General features: G+C 39.4%; 1 protein-coding gene across 9 annotated transcripts in view; it reads left to right on the forward strand.

Moving 5' to 3' along the window:
* DISC1 (DISC1 scaffold protein) overlaps positions 1-20,986 on the forward strand; it is a 159,771-nt gene that overhangs the window by 43,869 nt on the left and 94,916 nt on the right. For 8 of the 9 annotated variants that reach the window (XM_081855812.1, XM_081855813.1, XM_081855818.1 and 5 more), the window contains 5 exons: positions 493-613; positions 3,558-3,793; positions 9,211-9,265; positions 13,061-13,163; positions 20,096-20,284. In XM_081855812.1, the coding sequence (XP_081711938.1) occupies positions 493-613; positions 3,558-3,793; positions 9,211-9,265; positions 13,061-13,163; positions 20,096-20,284 (704 nt within the window). The remainder of the gene's footprint in view (positions 1-492; positions 614-3,557; positions 3,794-9,210; positions 9,266-13,060; positions 13,164-20,095; positions 20,285-20,986) is intronic. The other variant, XM_081855820.1, reaches the window with a different exon arrangement.

Raw genomic sequence — 20,986 nt, forward strand, 5'->3', positions numbered from 1 at the left:
CATCAGCACAGCCTCTCAGCATGGCTTTCTGCCATCTTTTAAGGTAGTAGTATTGTTACATTCCAGGCAGATATCAGCACAAATACTGAGGACTGGAGAGCTAATTGATAAAGAAATTTGTCACGGTGGGGATAAAAAATTGCATTTATGCATTTGCCTCTAGCCACTCATTTAAGACACTAATGGATGCATTTTAGGCAAACAACATTGTATGGTGTACACAGAGAAAAAAGACCCTTAGGGCATCATATTTTAATTAGTGATCCCACCTTATGGCCTCTGCTAAACTCTCAAGGCCCCACACATCAAACCACTAAACTGCTTTAAAATTTAAATAAATTCTCAAGCTTGGCACAACTATGTTTTTAGAGAATGGATCACCGTGACCTGGAAGATAGTGTGTGTTATTCTGAATGTTTAGGAGATGACTGCCAATTTGCTAATGCAACACATGTCAGCGTTTGTAATGGTTATTTTTGAAATGCTTAATAGAGAAGAAAAACAGCTGTTGCAGAGATGTGAACAGAAGATTTTAAATTTTCCTCACCATGGAAGACTACTAATTTCAGCCACAAAACGAGATCAGCTGCTTGAAGAAAAGGCATTGATACAGGTAAGAAGGACATGATGTCCCAGTATATGCATCAATATTTATATATAGGAAAGCAAATGGGAAGTAAGGTCAAGTAGATTTATTGTTGTGCAGTAATTAGTAATTAGTCCATTTGGCAGTAAAAAAAATAAATAAATAATTTTGGCCACAGGAGTAGTGCAGACTTCTTGCAAGGTTGGAGGGTATTGAAGATTTAGTTGTTCATGAACATGTTTTTACTTTTCCGAGTATTTTAAAAATATGCTCTTTATGCTCACCTGTGTAATTTACTTTCTTAAATTTAATTGGCTATTGGAAATTAGTTGAGTGGGAGGGAAATAAAACTTTCAAAGAAAATTTCATTTATTCTTTGTTTCGTTTATTCTATCAGTGTCTGATCTATGAACTTCATGATTTAGGTTCTTGAAAAAGCAACTTAGCAGTTTGACATGCAATGATTATTATAAAAATGTTGTTCTTGCCTAACTATTTCTTATACGGTTTAGAAATCTTCATTTTCTTCTTCTATTAAAATAGGAAATATTCACAATCATAACTAATAAATGTAAACTTGTAAATGTTGACTTATGATGTAGCTTTTGTTGTAATTGGTTTTCAAAAATAGGTACAAGTTCTTTGCTGAAGAAAAAAGGCTGGGTTGTTAAAAGCCAGCAGGACTACCTGTTCATGAACCAATGCAGATGTAGTGTGTAATGTTCTCTGTTTCAATGATGAGCAGGTCAGAGGAGTTGAAGAAGAAATAGTTTTATTAAAGAACTATGTACAATAGGTCTTCCTTCCCTGGCTACTTTCGCCTTCTGCCTCTAGCTGAGCCTCCTTCCTGGGCCTATCCCCTAAAGTAGTGTTATAGTCACATTATTCTAACATAGTGTATTCTTGCCCTCCACAAAGGTTAAGGGATTGGGAGTGAACCATGGAGTATAGCATCATTCTGTGGTTTGGTCATTAGGTGACATTAGACCTAATTGTATTTGAGTAGAATGAAGAGCTGCTTGTTGCTGTTCTGTTCTTGGTTGAAAGAAAAAATAAAGTTCCTGTTCAGTTTTTTGACTGGCCTGTTCTCTAAGCCCTACATGGCACCTGGAGTTGTATGCTGCCTCCCCTGTTCTAGAATGAATTCCAGCTATCCTTCTCTAAGCATTATTAAATGGTTTAAACCAGGAATTTGGAACTTACGGCTCACAGGCCAAACTTGACCTACCAGGGATTCAGATTTAGCCTGTGAGATGTTAGGTGTGTGACAGGTTGGGATACAACTGCCAATGCGCAATCTTAAATCTTAAAGTGATTGCACATTGGCAAGGAAATCAGACTGGATTTTCTGCACAAGCAGGTTCTCCATAGGAAACTCACTTGTGCAGCTGATGCCTGTGGAAAGCCAAAGCCTTAGCTTTTAAGCACCACAAGCCCTGCAAGCCCTGCTGGGTGTTTTGAAGTCTTGATTTTGGAACGTCAGATTGCCTAATCAATCAATCATTATGACTTCATGTGACAGATGTCATCAGCCCTGCCCATCTGTCAAATTCAGCTCACAAGGCTAGTATCTGATAAGGATCTGGTATGCAGCACCAAAATGGTTCCGCACCCTGATTTAAATAAACATTAACCACACTTAGCACTAACCAGATTTCACTGTTAAGACCCAAACCCAATGGCTTCAAGTTACAAGAAAGAAGATTCAAATGAAACATCAGGAAGAACTTTCTGATGGTAAGAGCTGTTTGACAGTGGTGGATTCCAAAGGTTTTTAAGCAGAAGTTGGATGGCCATCTGTCATGGATGCTTCCTGCATTGTAGGGGGTTGGACTAGATGATCCTCAGGGTCCATTCCAACTCCACATTTTTATAGGATTTGAAGCTAGATTTAGAAACTGCTTTTTTACTGGATAGGAAGATTCATGTGGGAGTGGCATACAAAGCTGGGCCCAGCCTGTTGATCTTTGTGCACCTGAAATAATAACAACATTGTTAGAGTGTACTTTTTTATCTTGAGTCACATAGCTGTAATTTTGGATTTTAGTCCTGTATCCCCCTACAAATGTTGTCAAATATTTAACAATACAGAAGTTATATAACACCATTTCCCTCTTTATTTCTTTCTCCAACTTTACCAGCTAATGGAAATTAGTACAGTTGAGTTTGGAGATGTAGTTTTGTTAACTGAAGACCATTGGGTTTTGGGCTCTATTATCAAATCAGTAATACAGAGAATGAATTGTTTGTGCTACAAACCTGATTTTATACACAAAGTAACAGGCCTGATGACCTTGAGAAACACTTGTGTGTGCTGAAGCACTACTTTTGTCTGTTTTCCTGCTGCAAAAGAAGCTGTACAGCAAATAACATATGTTTCAGGCAACACAAGTGCAAATAGAATTTATTGGACTGACTATTTCAGTTCAGAATGAAAAGCTCTTCTTCCTGTGCTAATTAGTACAACTGCAAAGCTGAATTAGCTTTCAAGGGTTGGCATATCTTCAGAAATGTGCCTTTACAAAGTGACTGACTGTTGTTGCTTTGATTCATGCTGTTAGCTTGTATTTGTTTAAACATATTGATCCTAATCCTGAGAACATAACTCACAGATAAGCTTTCTATAAATCAGGAGGACTCACATTAATAACATTCAACTTGAGTTTCATTGGGTTCAAGAACTTCATTGGGTAGAACTTCAGCTCTTTTCAGACATACTGAGTCACGTGAAAGATTCTTTTCTATGGTTCTTTCCCATGTGACTGTGACATGGCTGCACATATTGTAACCATGTGGGTGAGGTTCATTGGGTGGGAAAGATGAGCCTGGTATCCATGATATTCATAAATGCATTATAGCCATGTGGAGAATTGGCTCTTGCATGTGTTTTTGTGTGCTTGCACCATTTGGTATAATTCATCGCACTCCTTTTTTAAACACGAATGCACAATTCTCTCTCTACTTCATGCAGAAAGAAATTGAAATCCTTAGAGCAAGGCTGGCTGTTCTAGAAGCTAAAGATCAACAGCTAAGGAGAGAAATTCAAGACCAAGATCAGTTCATTCAGATGCAGGACTGTGAGTTGTCTACCTTGCTTAGCTGGGTATCGCTTGGAGAGCTGCAAGAAATAGGCGAAGCCTTGACTGAAACTTCAAAGGCATCACAGAATATTCCGTGCAATTTGGATTTACCAGAGTCCCTTAAAAGGTATGTATTATTGTATGATACTTTGAAATCCTGTATAAAAACTTTGATGTATTGTTTTCTTCTGATTTCTCTCTTATAGGGCATCTTACCTCATCGGAAAATACATGAAAATTTCTGTTTTTAGCTTTAGAGCCTGATGTTCAGGAAAGCTGCTTTGGGGCATTGGAATGATTTTGGTGCTACATAATATTTTACCAGGAATTGGGTTTACTATAGCTATAACAATAGTCACATAAGCCATTCATTGATAACATACATTTGTGATGGCATGGTGAAAACTTCCTAGCCTTGAAAGGATCTACTTCTCTTGAACACCTTCCCACATGGAGCACCTTCCATGTGGTTGTTTTCCTCCCAAGAAGCTTGCATCTTATTTCTAAAAGAGGATTTAATTAGTGCAGAGATGGCCAAAAGGCAATCATTTCATCCCCTGTGCTGAGTAAGAAGCAGCATTATCAATCTTTTGTGCCATTTCCATCCTTACTGGTGTCTTTCCCACGTGTCATGGGAGGAGATTATTTAAACTGTTAAATAAAGACTCAGGCAGTTTATTATAGTGCAGGTCTTTCATTTTGATACAGTGATTTGTCCTGCCCACTAGGCAGAGAAGTGGCAAAATAGGTCCCCACACCCATTTATTGACCTCTGATCTCAAAACCTTTTATCATATTGCAGCTGAAGACCCTCATTATTACAGAAGAGAGGTGACACGCCCTCCCCACATTACAAAGCAAATGTCATTCACTTCACATCATGCTGAAAGGGGTGGGTGTCTTTAACTTAGCATAATGGCTGATGGGGTGAAAATGTCTGTCCTGTCTTATTTCCATTAGTTGGTTATAGAATTCTGTAAAAAAAGAAAGAAAAGTCTTTAGGGTCAGAGAAATCAGTTGCATATTACATTGATTTTAAATATTTTTTGCTGCTATTTGTCAATTTCAGTTAGAAAATCAGTCAACAAATGCGGGAGTTAAAGTGACAGCTTTTGGATTAGTCAGTTGCTATCCTGCTTTGTTTTTGACATTTTTTTATTGCATGCTTTGATGAAAAAGATCAATGGAGGTCACATCTTCAAAACTGAGATTAATTATCACAGAAACCACTTATCTGTATGTATCTTGCTTAGCTTTCATATTTTTTAAATTTAATCTTCTCATCTGCTTTCCTGTTGCTCATTCTTGGCTCCTTTGTATTATACTCAAGGGTAATGCCAAAATACTGATTTTGGATTAGGGAAGGGAGTGGGAATCTGGATGCCAGTTCTAAAACGGTGCCTTGAGGGCTGGATAGTGTCCAATATTTTTTTTAAAAAAACTTGAACGCTCTGTTTTCATTCCCACATTCACCCCCTGTTTAGCTGTTGCTGGTTGAAATGCATCCAGAATGCAAAACCTGTTTTATGGATGTTTTAAATAATCTGGATTAATATTGTCATGGCCATTGGCAGTAGGATTTTCTCTTGATGTTTCTGGTAACCACTCCATTCAGCTACAAGAGCCCTTAAAGGTTTGTCTGAAAGAGGTTAATTCAAAGATAATCTTAAATGCTTGGGGCCTGAAAGGCTTATTAATTTGAATATTGTCCAGCCACATAGTAATTCTGGTTGAAGACAAGGCCAGCTTGTGCCAATTACTCTCTCTCTCTCTCTCTCTGTTTGTGTGTGTGTGTGTGTGAGAGAGAGAGAGAGAGAGAGAGAGTGAGTGCTGCTTGAGGAAATTAGCGTGAAGAGAGTACTATGATTGTTCAATATGTTCATTAAGCACTATAAAAAGTGGTGCCCTGAAGAAATATCTATTGTCAGTAGGAGGGTCTGTCACCATAGAACTTATTGTAGCATAAAATATACATAAATCTTGGTTTCATTCAGATTTGGCCACAAATCTGTAGAGAGCTATGTAAGCTGTAAGGCAGAGATCAGCAAACCTTTTCAGCAGGGGGCCGGTCCACTGTCCCTCAGACCTTGTGGGGGGCCAGACTATATTTTGGAGGAAAAAAAGAGCAAATTCCTATGCCCCACAAATAACCCAGAGATGCATTTTAAACAAAAGCACACATTCTACTCAGGTAAAAACACCAGGCAGGCCCCACAAAGAACCCAGAGATGCATTTGAAATAAAAGGCCACATTCTACTCATGTAAAAACATGCTGATTCCCTGACCTTCCACGGGTCGGATTTAGAAGGCAATTGGGCTGGATCCGGCCCCCTGGCCTTAATTTGCCTACCCATGCTGTAAGGTGACTCACTCATCTGTACTAGGTATTTATGTTTTGTTCATCTCATGTTTGGCTCATCTCAAGGATCTGGGGCAAGTTGCAATGCCAAATCCTGTCCCTTCATAAGAAAAGCAATAGAATAAAAATCCTGCAAAAACTACTATTACTATAGGTCATAACAAGCCACCTAAATTTGCATGAAATGTAAAATTATTCTGCTAGTAGCATAATTCCAATTACCAGCCAGATAAAATGATACTATTTTGCAGTGCTGGTGGAAAATATTCAGATCCATACACTAGCAGATATCCCTGGAAACAGAATTCAGCTATTTTTTGGATTTGCTAGCCAATGTTCAATATCCCTTTTTGTACTTTCTTTTTTATACCTGGTGTGTGGATAATATGGGTATCTAAGGATTTGCCCAAGCATTATAGAACTCAAGGGAGTCTTTAGTTTTGTGCCCCTTTACTTTCAGGTTTGTCAGTAGCCACAGGTAAAGCAACAAGAAGGAGAAAGTCTTAGAAATGTCACCTCCCTCCTGACTTTTCCATTCCAATTGGTAAATTATTTGGAATATGCATAGGGACATAAGGAGGTGTCTTAGACCAAAGACCATCTGTCCATCTAGCTAAGTATTGTTCTGCATTGATGGGCAGCAGCTCTCCAAGGACAAAGAATATTTCCCAGCCCTTCCTGGAGATGCTTGGGATTCAACCTGAGACCTCCTAGATGCCAAGCAGTTGCTCTACCACTGAGCTATATGGAGTGCCAGTTGGACAGTTATTCTGTGGTCTTCCCTGTCTGGAATTCCTTACTGACAGTCGTTTCCTCCAATGGCTTGCCTTCACTTCTGTACTTGACTTTGTAGGGCTTCTGCTGCAACCTCCCCTCCGAACCTGCCTTTAGGGTTTGCTGCTGTCTTCCCTAGCTGCTGGTGAAGCACAGTAAAGTTGAGTATTCTACCTCATTTTAGCTTACTTTTACTCTTCATTCAGAGCCAAATGGCTCCTTGGTGAGCCACATCTTCAGCCCAGCTTCAGTTGTTCAGCTTTTGATTACCTTTTTTAATGCATCTATGGCTATTTTGATGCATGACTTGCACATGTGATTTATCCTACTCATGGAAGATGATAAATTTGTATGCTGCGGTCTGAAAAGGTCTGCATTTATGAATTCTGCATGTAAGCAAATAAACCACTGGATATACAGACCAAACCTTACAACCTTACATTAGTTTATGTATTTTTCTGCATTATTTGTGGCAGTTGTGGAATGCTCTCCCCAGGGAGGTTCGCCTGATGCCTTCATTGTATATCTTTAGGCACTAGGCAAAAATGTTCCTCTTCAACCAGGTCTTTGGCTGATTAATATTCTATAGCCTTTTAAATGTGTTTGTGGGAGGGGGCTTTATTGTTTTGTTGTTTTCGTTTAAACTATTTATTTTTGCTTTTATCTTGTATTTTTATCATGTGAACTGCCCTGAGATCTGAAGGGTCGTATATAAATAAAATGGATAAAAATAAATAAAATAAGCATTATTACACCATTCTTACACTTCCTTTCACTTTTATGAGAATTCTGTTCATCTCTGAAATTCTAAGAACCATCGCATTAGCACCTATTTCCCTTTTTGATATCGCAAGTAGTCCTTAACCTTAGAACTTTTTGTTAATTGCCTAACTGTGTCTTGTTAAAGTATCAGAGCCCAAAAGCTGTTTAGCTAGCGTGGTGTAGTGGCTAAGAGCAGTAGACTCGTAATCTGGTGAACTGGGTTCGCTTTCCTGCTCCTCCACATGCAGCTGCTGGGTGACCTTGGGTTAGTCACACTTCTTTGAAGTCTCTCAGCCCCACTCACCTCACAGAGCGTTTGTTCTGGGGGAGGAGGGGAAAGGAGATTGTAAGCCACTTTGAGACTCCTTAGGGTAATGATAAAACGGGTTATCAAATCCAAACTCCTCCTCCTCCTCCTCCTCCTCCTCCTCCTCCTCCTCCTCTTCTTCTTCTTCTTCTTCTTCTTCTTCTTCTTCACTTGAAATATTGATAGTCTCACTTTATGGGTTAACAATCACATTATGCTATTTGGATTGAGCAGTAACTTTTCAAAAGATGTAACGATTGGTAGGGTAAAGTGAAAGCGCCTGCAGAGAATCCAGTATGAGTCTACTTCATTTTTATTGTGTTTTCACAATGCACAATTGGTCCAAGAAGCATTCTTTTTTTGGTATAATTCATGATATTAAAACAAGTTTATCCAATGGTAAATAATTTTTGTAAAAAAACAACTTTAATTGTAATGAGCAGTTGCTTGATAAAAGATGTGCAAAATTGCACATGGAGAGGTTCACAGATAAGAACTGTAATCATGCCAAGGAGTTATTGATTCCTTGATTGATTCATATTGTGCAGACTTTGCTGAAGGGCAAAGAAATCATTCCATTTCAAACTTTTAATAGAATTTTGCTATATATCTTCCACTGAGGCAAGCTTCAGCAGATAGAAGCCCCTGGAGTACAGTGTTTGCCTTCTTTCAAAGGACTTGGATTAGATCTATTTTGAAGGTCATGGCTTTCAAAATGCCATTTGTGGAAAAATTTCAAAAGTCTGTGGTAGAACCAGTGTGTACTGCTGTTTTGTAGTCTCTTCAGCAAATAAAATATGATCGCCTCCTTAGGCACCCACACCTGCTCACCAACATCTTCTAGTTGTCTTTTCAGATGTGAGTGTGGATTATTGGTGTTATCCCACAGTGAGTTAGCTTTCTTTTCCTACCCCCCGCCAGCTTTATTTGGTAATGGGATGCTACAGTTTCTGATGGCCTCATGCTAGAAACAGGCCTTAAAATATAAAATTTAGTGGGCATGGTCAAGTCAATCTTAAGTACTTTTTATGTCCAGCCCAGGGTGGGGTAGTGATTAAACATATGTTCTTCATAAATTAATGTGATTTTGTGTGACCTCTTCTTTAGAGCCAAAAAGTAACATAGGAATACTTTTAGAAATAAATACATACATTTAAAAGTGCTTAGCTTTGGATGAGTTGGGCTGTAAAGAAACGAATGGGTGTTTTGGTGTAATAGACAATAGTTTCAACTATCTGAGAGAGTTGTTATGGGATAAACAAAGTGGAATATTTGTTTTTGTTTCTGAGATGTTGATTATCCAATAATGGGAATCTTTTAATATTCATTTAATTTTTCTAGGCTTCAAGAAAAAGAGCAATCGCTCAATATGTCCATTAAACATACAGCTGCCAGAGTAAGTGCACTTTAACTGCTATATTTGTTTCTGTAAATGTAAGGCATTAATGAGGCAATTAATTGTACATAAGTGTAAGGAAGCAGTCTGTGAACAGCTTTCTAAAGATCTTGTTTTTAATGTAATATTAAGTGATTATTGGAATGGTGACATTATGCTAATTTGGTCAGTGTATAAAAAGTGAAAATGTGACAGCTGGATAGTGGGTGGAATGGTGCATTAAATATTTTATTTCTTAGCTCATGCAAAGGAGAGAGCCGCCAATTGGAAAAAATTAACAGGTTTATGAGGGTTTTGAATATTATCTAAAACATCCCCCCACCAATCTCCATTTGCAAAGACTGTTGGAGTGGCTTAGAATAGGATTAATAAGAACAATAACAAACAAGACAGTCTTTACCCATCAGCTTGCAATCTAAAGGACACAACACAAAAGAAAGTGGGGATTCAGAGACAGGAGGAAAACAAGCAGGCTCAGACATAATTTATTAATGGTGCTTGTAATGACAGACCTGAACAGAAACAGTTCAGTAATACAGAGTTGAATGATGCTGCTCTTTCAGTAGAGTTGATAAGAGTGAGTGCTACATTCCCTTCTCTCCCTCTGATTGCTCATATCCCTGTTTTTAGCCATCATTGCAGTAGTTAATGGCCTGGTTTACATGTCACACAAAGCCAAACATGCAGGCACATGGAGAGGAGATTGCAAATTAACGTTACCAGATTTTTTTCAATGAATCCGGGGACACTTTAGATACACACATACATGTATACATACTACACATTCGGGACGTTGATGCTGCAGTGATGGCGGTGGCAGAGGGGCAGCCACCGTCTTTACCTCAACCACCACATTTCCCCTTCCTCCAGGGCTTCTATCTCCTTTCTCCATGAGTCTGGGCAGCCCCTGAGTTGTTAGTTCTTTGGCAGTGGTGGGGAAGCGGTGCACGTTAGGTCAGGCATTGAAGGCGGAGAAGGAGGGCTGAGAGTATGCAAGTAGGAGTTGGGATCAGGGCTGCTCCAATAGGCAGCATGAAGCCTTCCTTCACAGCTTAGTTGCTGGGGTCAGGGAAGGTGGAGGCAGCCTGGAAGATGCATCTTAGAGCCCTTGCACCACCATCATATGGAGACTTCTGGCGAGTCAAAATGGTGGGCGCCACAGCAGCGAGCAGCTCCTGAAGCCAGCCAGAGCCAACTGCGCTGCCAGGCTGGCTCCAGGCTGGTGAGGCTGCCGCTGCCACGTTTCCTGGGGACATTAGATGAAATCCGGGGACATTCCAGGGGTGGAATTTGTCCAGGGAAAGATTCGCAAATCCGGGGACTATCCCTGGGAAACTGGGACGTCTGGTAAGATGCTTCACTCATCAGTCGTTCAACTACAGTGCTGAGCTAAGGCATGGATAATCTTAGTGTGTTGTTTGAAACCGGGCTTGTGATTTAACTTTCTTCAGAATAACCAAGATTTGTCCTGTGATTTACAGTTCATGGAGAACTAAACCACAAGCCAGGGTTTGGACAACATGCTAAGCCAAATCATGCTAGTAAATTTAACAAGAAGGCTCATTCCTACGATTCTAAGAGGTACAAAAGTGCTTTGATATTAGGAACTGAACTGCTGCTGCAGTCTTTAGGACAGATTGCAAGAGGAAAGGAAGTGGTCCATCACTCTTCCACGCCCTAAGAAAATGCATTACTTTTTCATGTTAGGGTTTCTCAGAATGTTGGAGCAGCAGTTCCAGTATTTGCTCCTACCTCAGTTCACGGAGTAGGCAGGCTTCCTTGTACTGTCTGAAGCACAACATGCTCTTCTATTAGTCTTGAGAGTCTCGGCCCAATACTGTGCTAAGCAACCTCTTCACAATAGTAGGGAGGATTATGATGGTACAATTGTTTATAAATGTTTCAGAATCCATTTTGGATTCAGTGGAGGCCATTGAAAAGTTATTTGGTGTGAAAACTGTCCATAGAATATTCTGAAATCAACATTGCTGAACTAGAACTGTGCAACTGCCTCATAGATTATGCAGTTTCATCTTGGAAAAGTAATATAAACACAGTGGGTTCACTAATTTCTATGGGTACTTAAAATTGCAGGCTTACCTAAAAATCTTGAAAGCCCAGAATTAAATAGCATGTAGTGTCTCTTACTCTTGCCACAATAATAAGTAACTGATTGTTCCCTCCCCCTACTGCATGGTCATAGGAAATATGTGCTATTTATGAAGATATGTAGCATTTCAAGTGACTATTGAGCAAGACTTTGTGATAATGAACTGAGCAGTCAGCCTTAGTCACTTTGTCCCCTTCAGAATAAAGCCAGGCCTGGTCTGATGCAAAGTGGCGATGCCTCACTTGGATATGAAACTCTGACAGAGGTGCTGCCTTTGGCATCAATAACTCAGCACTGCTTCCATCTCTTTGATTTTTCTAAGTGATTGTTACAGCAAATACTGAAGATAGCATGACATTTTGAAAGAGTGAGTTAATTTTAGTATTCTAACACACACTGCTGCATCCTCCATTCCTGCCACTATTGATTAGCTTCATATAGGAGTGAGGTATTGTACGGAGCCTGGCTCTCTGGGCTTAGAACACTATAGTGCTACTCGGAGTGGCTTATTTAAATGCCAAAATGGTGGCAGTTCACTGAAGGAGGGCAGTTGGCAAGGCAGAGCCACAACAGCAGTACTGAGACAGTCGGTGGAATCAGTACAGAGCTAGCTGATGCTAACTGAGCTTAAATCTTTGGCCATTTTATTCTTGTTGTTGCTTTCAAGGTTTCTTTCTTTTCATGTATAAACCAATATACATAGTTAGTCCCAAGTAAGAACAAATAATATTTATTTTTGGGCGGTTGTATTTCTCTGATGGGCACTGAGCCACCTGTGTTTGGCATTGGAGGAAATGATGCTTGTTTTTAGATGGGAAGGGATTGAAGACAGTCTCTTTTGCAAATTTAATTTATCTATTTCACCTGTTTATGTACTGCTTAATCTCTGAAGTTTATAAGTAGTGTATGTAAAATTACAAAAAAACTCAAGAGTGAATAAAATCAATTAAAACTTAATCATAAAAGCATAAAACTTCCTTATTGTCTGCTGAAATGGAAAGGTCTTTGTCAAACGTCTGACATTCAACAGGGAGGTGACTTGTAATGTATTATTTCTGCTTTGATTCTTTGAATAGTTATTTGGCGCTCTGCTAGCACCTTATACTGCATTCCTCTTCCCAACAGATATTTGTGCTAGCTGTTCACTCCAGCAAGAGAATTGGGCTCAGTTTCTAGGAAAATTGGTCCAGCCTGCGTGACTCTGCCCTGTATGTCTTGTGGTGGAATGCTGTTTTAGCTGTTCCATAAGGACAGCAAGAGTAGAGAGTAGGGCCGGATTGTTAATCTGAACCAAGTATTTGTTTACTTTGATCTTCAGCCATTATGACTGTCAGCAAGATATTTACAGAAAGATCAAACATCTGCAATAATTTTCCAGCTTTGGCCTCTTGCCTGAAATATAGTCTTGCAGTATCTGCTTGTCTGCTTTGTTTGTGATCATCATTTTTCCCTATTTGGGCAACTGTTAAGAGAGTTACTATTTCTGGGGATTCTGTGGCAAAGCCCTTGAATGGCAGGATGAATGTCTTGCAGCAATATCACACATCATTTTTTATTAACCTTGGTTGTCATGCTGTGTAATGATATGTCATGTCTGTAAACCAAGACAATTTGAAATGCCTTTTTTATTCCCTTATATTTTTACATGAATGAATTATATATCATGGCTGTCTGCCTCAATCTAGGTGTGTACCAGTCAGAAGCTGTGCAGCACTTTAAGGAGGAAAGTGAATGATATTGAGACTCAACTACCCACTCTTCTTGAAGCCAAAATGCTTGCTGTTTCAGGTGATTTTTTTTAACCATTAACTTTTTTTTTAAGTTTTCAAGAAGTATTCATACAGCTTGCATAGATGCAGACAGAGTTGTAAAGAATCACTATAATAAGACCAAAACAACAACAACAAAACACCATCAACTATCCATAGGAAGCTCAAACTTACTCAGGAAAAGGGTGTGCACTAGGTGTTATGGCATTGTCCAGTGTTTATTTGAAATACAGTTATGACCATAAATATTTCAGAAATTAATCATACCAAATGAATCTTTATGTTTGGTTTCCCTATGTACTCAGTTTGGCTTCATAAGTTTTCCAGCCAGTGTTATGTTCTAGACCAGTGGTTCTCATTTGGTGGTCTGTGGCACCATTCACATATGGGGGGGTCTGCAGTACTTAGTTAATTTGGAGCCACTATTTTAGACCTTTGTCCACCATCCTTGCAGCAAAAATGAAGTTTTGTACCACCAGTATTTGGATACCTCTGCAACCAGCAGCAAGGCTGTTAAATCCTTATGCATAACTGTCTATAGCTTCAGGGCTAATTGGCAATAAACCAATACCCAGATTCATCAAAATTAATTGTTGGACTTTGAATGGGATCTCTTGGAATTTCCTTGACTTTCCCAGGATGTATTAGCCACTGGGCAGTCCTACTACATGCAGTTAAAACTGCCACTTTATATTGCATCCCCTCTAGCAGGTAAGTCCTTATTTGTCTGATTTAGCTTTCCCAGCATTCCAGGTAATTTTTGATGAAAGGTTATTGAATCTTCCTAGTCTCTAATGGTGAATTCTTCATCATGACCTGCATGTGTAAAGAAAGCAGGAGAGAGTTCTTCTAGGTAACAGTAGTTTTGTTTCATAAACACATGAACACAAAGAGGTTTGAGAATTAAGATGCATCTGATTTAAATGACGTTCCACAATGGAATACAGGAATTGGCAGCTTCTTATTCAGATCGATAAGCAGCTAATGCTGGCAATGGAAGAGCTATTTGTCTTCAGAGTGCATGTGAATATTATTCATGAGCAAAACAATGATATGTGAATCTGAACTTCACAACATATTAAGTTGTTATGACCCCCCCCCCCATAACAGCTTTTTATGCCATGAACTTTGGATTACTGTAGTCCCTTGCCTTTTTTTTTCCAGTAGGGGTGAGAGAGAACAAATTATGCACAGTCGTGTTTACAATTTGCAGAGTTGACAAGCAGAAAATCTCTCCATTAGGCAACGAGCCAGCCCAATGAATGGGTATATGGTTCAAGAAGGTCTCCCATCAAAGAACACTGTTGTGATGTGTTTTCTGCATGCCAAGAGGATGCATATAGCTTATGATTTTTGCACTCGCCAGCACATATAGTGTTGTGTAATAGCACTTTGTACTTTGAAATAAAGTGAGGAGTTGTACCATCAGCTCTTGAAATATTCTTAGAAGGGCTGTACACCTATGATCTGACCACTTCAGCTCCTCACATTCTTCTCTCCTACCCTTCACCATGCTGCCCATCTGGCCTCTTTCCACAGCTGGCTTCTCTTATTGGGCAATTAATACTTTTCTTAGGCTTCCAAAGAGTTTTGTCTCTGCTCTGGAGAGATGCTCTTGCGTCTCTCAGAGGGGATTAATGTTGAGTGAAATTATATGAATCCTATATAAATTACTTGGTGTGTAAGAACTTAGAACTTTTATATGGTTCACAATGCTTTTCTACTAGCGCTCTGTAGTTTCAGTTTCAATAATATTTGATGTATTGTTCAATAGCAATGGGGGGGGGGGAGAAAAAGTATGGATTGGGAGCATAGTGCATGTGGTTTGAACTTAACCTTTCCCACGGTTCCTGAAAAAAAAAGCCCTCTGCAAGCTGCTGTTTGCTGAGGGAATAAAGAAGATATGTAGCAAATAGTCTGGGGAAGGAGGAGTTACATTGTGACTGTGGCATGAGAGAAGGGATACAACCTCCTTCAGCGTAATAGTTCTGTAAAACAAATGTACTATTATGTCCACATTGCAAATGGGGCCTGAGACTGAGAGTCATAGGTTCATCGCTGACCCTGTTTCCCCCCTGAAATGTCAGTATCGTAGGTGGTTCAAAGACTAATTTGCATAAGCTACACATTTGTTTCCTTAAGACTATCACATGGCTAGACTTTCAGAATCTCTTCTTATATGGACTTGCAGCTTCATCAGTTTGTGGCAGTGTGGCTAATTACAGATCTAGGCTAATTACAGATCTAATTTCTTCATGGCCACTTGGAAGTGCTTTTTTTTTTACAGTATTGGCTGCCTATAGAGCAGTGCTTGGGGCTGCAACTATCAGTCTCAGCTTGCATGACCAATGGTCAGGGATGACTTGACTCATGTATTGCAGAGGGTTGGACCTGATGACCCTTTGGGCCCCTTCCAGCTGTACAGCTCTGCGATTCTATGAGTTGTAGTTCATAACATCTGGAGGACACTACACTGTCTACCCCTGAAATAGTGGATAAGGTTAACATGGCACTTTTGTGTTTATGTGGTTCTGAACTGCATTAACGATGCCTGTATCTGGGGCTTATTCCTGCACGGCTGTCTAGCTTCCATTTCATATGTTAAAAGCATCTGAATGCCTTTTATTTTCCGCACTCTTTTAGGGAATAACTTCTCATTTCTCTTTTGTATAATTTTCAGTTTAAAATATTTTACATGATTTTCTTTCATGTTGGCAATGTGTATATTTTATTGTTTATAAGTGTCTTGTGCACAGCTGTTTGGTGTGCTATAGAAGCAAAATTATTTTCATTCTCAGTCGTGGGTGGGCAGTAAGGGGTTGAGGCAGACAGCAAGCAGTTTACCATTCAGTTATTTGCCTGGGGCAGCTGCTATCTATTCTGGGCAACCTGCCAAGTGGCAAATTGCATGGCTGAACTATATGTACAGTTTCTTTCAGCAGCATTATGTAGGTCTTCATCACAGAGTTTGTACCCTACCCAGTTTGTACCCCACCCTAGTATCTTGCTTCGAATGGCTCAAATTGAGTCCAGATTGATTGACAGCTAATTGAAGGTGACTCGCCTGTCCCTGGGTGGGCCTTGAAAAAGATTTTGACTCCAGGCTTGTTGCTTTAACCCCCAAATCTTCAGGCTGCCTATTTCATTTATTCATTATTTATTTTGTTTGCAATTATTTGTTTTTGCCTTTCCACTGAAATATACCCAAAACAATTCCAAAAAATAAAAACATATAAAACTGCAAGAAGCAACAAAATAGCAGTTAAAATTCAGACCTGAAAAAAATCCTCAGCATAAAGGACATACAAATAAAATTGCTTTCATTTGCTGCCTAAAACAGAGGAGAAAAAGGGCCAGGCAGACACCTCTGGGGAAAGTATTCCAAAGTCTGTGCACCAGTAAAGTGTTGTAATTGTTTCATCTTTTATGCATTATAAAGGATGATATAGAAAAATTGGCAGTGAAAGAAATACCTCCATATAGCTTTACACTTGGAAACACAAGCATGGACTTCTGCTAATATTCTTTTGTGTTTATTTGTTTTCATTTTAAATAGATATATTAATAGAAAATTGGTGCAGGAAGCTAGTAGTTGCTATATGTTGTGCTACAAATGTCAAAGCAATAAAGGAAGCTGCAACGTGTGTGTGTGTGTGTGTATATATATACCGGTATATGTGTGTGGGTATATATAAATATATAATGCAACTGCTATTTTTAAAATATTGACCATCATTTGATCATCTTTCTCTGCTTTTTGGAAGATGCTTTCTTTCAAATTATTGGGAAAGGCTTGCTTAGCAAGATCTGACAAGTACTATCTGAGACAGTGCAGTATGGAAATGTTGAAACAGAAAGGCATACTGAATAAATTATAACATGCAGTTTACATAAAACATAAATCTGTCATGGAAATGAAAAATTGTAGTAATTAAACAGTATTAACTAGATGTTTCCCTGATGAATATATTTCCAGCCACCAAAAAATTACCTTTGTCTATTTTTTTAAAAAAATCCAGAACACCTTTATTATTTTGTGATTTTTAACAGTGAAACAGATTTATATTTTTTTTTTTAAAAAAAAAAACGAGTTCTCTTGTAGGATTTAGAAAGTGCCCATTGCAGTTACTGTGATTGAGGTCAGGAGTTCAGCACTGGCACTTTAAACGAGTGGTGTGCTGATCTCCTGATGAGTTCTTGATATTTGAAGGCCTATTCCCTCCGTCAGGGAAAAAGCTGCATAGGGCAGTTTTGCCTCGTGGGCATATATTAGAGGCAAAAATGCTTGTAAATTATTAACAGGGATACTATGTTTATTCCATCATAGCTTCAGGTTTTGATATTAACCTTCCCTCTGGGAATTAATAATGATTCAGTATATATGAATTTTTAATAGGCAAGGTAGTGCCTTCTTCTTAACTTTTTTTTTTTTTTTTAAAGACGAAGAATGATTAGGCTGTGACTTCTAATTAAGAAGCCTTAAATTTTTGAATGGCCCCATGGCAGAATAGCTCCAGCAGTAGAGGGAAGCACACAGGTGCTAGCTCCAGACTTGCCAGACAGGGAGTTTTTTTGACCCCTCTCTTTCATCAACAAGCCCCTTTCTCCTGTCTGTTGGACTCAGCACACAGGAAGGACATAGCACAGTGCACCAGACAAAGAAGACTCTAGTCTATGTACATTATTCTATATCCTCTTTCAGATCCTAACTCAAAGCAACTGCACAGCAGAGCTTGTGAGTCTTAAGAGCTTAGAACCACAAATAATGTTATTTATTTACTTATTTATTAAATTTGTATTCCAGCATGGGTGTAGCTAGGATTTTTGTTAGGGGGGGCAGGCCTTTTGTTGGGAGAGGGCAGAACCTTAGTTTGCTATGTATTTTTATTGAATTTTATTGATTCAATATTTGCCCCACCTCGGCTGCGCTAATATATATCAGCGCTTCAGCCAGTGTGGTGTAGTGGTTAAGAGCGGTAGTCTCGTAATCTGGTGAACCGGGTTTGGGTCTCTGCTCCTCCACATGCAGCTGCTGGGTGACCTTGGGCTAGTCACACTTCTCTGAAGTCTCTCAGCCTCACTCACCTCACAGAGTGTTTGTTGTCGGGGAGGAGGGGAAAGGAGATTGTTAGCCGCTTTGAGACTCCTTAGGGTAGTGATAAAGCGGGGTAACAAATCCAAACTCTTTGTCTTCATTATCCAAAGGTCTCAGGGCAATTCACAGCATAAAAATACAGAATAAAACCCAAAGTACATAATAAGAACAAGAAAACAAACCAATAACCTCCCTTCCCACAAATACATTTAAAAAGATCTAGACATCAGCCAAAGGCCTAGTTGAAGAGGAACATTTTTGCTTTACGCTTAAGATTTATGATGAAGGTGCAGACTAGCCTCCCTGAGGAGAGCATTCCACAAACAGGGAGCCGCTGCAGAAATGGCCTGATCTCGTCTTGCCACCCTCCAGGCCTCTCGTGGAGGAGGCACACGAAAAAGGGTTTAAGATGATGATTGCAGAATCTGGGTTGGTTTATATGGGGTGAGGTGGTCCTTGAGATACTGTGATCCTGAGCTGTTTAAGGCTTTATAGGTCAAAAACAGCACTTTGAATTGGGCCCAGAAACTAACTGGCAACCAGGCAGGTGGGCCAGGATTGGTGTAATACACTCAAGCAATCTTGTTCTGGTCAACTACCTGTCCACCAAATTCTGCACCAGCTGAAATTTCCAAACCGTCCTCAGTGGCAGCCCTCTGTATAATGAGCTGCAGTTAGAATTCCTGATCCTCTCTTCTGGTTGTGGCTCCAACACACCTACATTCAGTACAACATTGCTATCAATTAACAGCTGCAAGGTAACTGAATCTCTTAGGTTTTCATGTCAAATGGTCATGCTTCCACCTTTTTTAGAGGAGCACAATCTTTCCTCGTTAAAGAACGCATTTTACTCTTTAGTGTTGTTAATGTATTAGGGTTAAACGCACCCGTGAATTCATGCTTATATGCTGTAGTGTATTAATTAGTTTGTAATTAAATTCCTTTCCCCACCCCACTGTAATAAATACCGTTTAAACTGAGTTTTTGTTTTGGGTGTGAATTCCTAGGTTCTGAACTCTTTAGACATATTCTCAGGGCGGTGACCACTCAACCCATGTAAGAGAAAAACTTCTTCTTCTACTTCTACTTCTCAGAAAAACATATTTAAAGTTTGCATGTGAAAAACATGCACACACAGGTTCTTTGTGACATGTATAACAGCTGGCTCTGGAGAAACCAGTCTGTAACTAAAAGAAACACCATGTGGCGTTTTCTATAGCAAAGGAAAAAGATAGCTACTGGAAAGGATTCCTTTGACCAGGCTAGTCTGCCATGCATCTCTAATGAAAACAGAGGGAGGCCAGCTCATTTGGGGATGGGGGTGGCAGAAGCTATGTGCATGTATTGACTCTCTCTAATTTTAAGGATTTATTTATTTGCGTATGATATATGCTCCACATGATGTGCAAGGGAGATTTCATTTCAGTTTTTTGAAGATATCCATATAAATAGCTAGCTGTAGCATAATGATGTGATGGATTGCTGGGTAATGATCCAGTCAGCATGCAATTATTTGTTAATCTAAAAAAAATTTACATACTGACCAGATCATTACCCTGCATTCCATCACCTTTTAAAAAAATCTAAGTAGCAGTTTGGTAACCTGAATGAAAAAATAATAATCAAATTAGGTTACCACTGTTTATATGGGCAGTATAGGTACGAGGAAATGGAAATCAGTGGACATAGGGAAAATGTGTTTACTACAAATTTATTTCATTTTCACTGCTCAGGTTTTAGCTCCTGTATGAACGATTAGCTATTAATTTCTTTTAGTAAGCTCCTTGAGGGTGTCTATTATTTGTTTCTTCTCTGTCTTCCTCTGTCTCTCTAATGTCCCTCCAATGAATCCACAGGAGGTAATTTCTGTACGGCTAGAGACCTTGTAGAAGAAATTAAGTCGTTAACAGCTGAAAGAGAGCGACTGGAGGGACTTCTCAACGAATGGTTCACGCTGAGTGCCAAAAATGTCCAAAAATTAGAGAGAATGAAAGAAGGTTACAAGAGACTGAAGGAAGAAATGGCGCAAGGGGAGTCTGCTTTTGGTAAGTGGAGCAGTTGGCCAGCTGTTGGGGTGACAGAAGCCTGGCATTTCCTGGGCTGTGTGTCATTCAGTATCCTGCCTGAACTGATGAGCAGCCATCTAATTTATATGACATAAGAATAGTTATTTTGATGGGCAATTCTGGCAGACCATTTGATATATATTAGGTTGAATGTGCTGTCAGCCTCGGAGTTTGTCATTCTTGAGGGGTATTTTTCCCCCTGGCATTGTGTATGCTGATGATGTAGCAGGCTTTGAGTTGATTTCCTCTTGCTTATTTTTTGCATAGCCTCCTGTGGTGAAAAGCCTGCTAACTGACAGTGAGAATGTCTCTGCATTCATAGCATAGGAAATATAAGATCCTGCAAGCCCAGGAAGAAAGCTGCCTAGCATCACTGGGTTTTTGTTCTCTAAGCATGTTGTGTAAGGATGTAATCCACAGCATGTGTAATGTTTTGAAAGCAATAAGTCTTTATTTACCTGAAAGATTAAGGTGGATTTTGCCAGTTTAGTGACTAGAACTGTCCTGAAAAGGTAAACATGGTTGAGATTATTAATCACATTGAAACTAGGAAATATTTTTCATGTGTTGACATTGGTCAGCGGAGCTTATTTTAAACCACAGGCTTGGCTTTGACAGGACTCCCACACCAGAGCAAGTAACTGAGAGGCAAGCAATGTGGCTAAGGTGGCTGACACCTAT

This window comes from Podarcis erhardii (assembly GCF_964252035.2).
Source record: "Podarcis erhardii genome assembly, chromosome: 3".
NCBI lineage: Eukaryota > Metazoa > Chordata > Lepidosauria > Squamata > Lacertidae > Podarcis > Podarcis erhardii.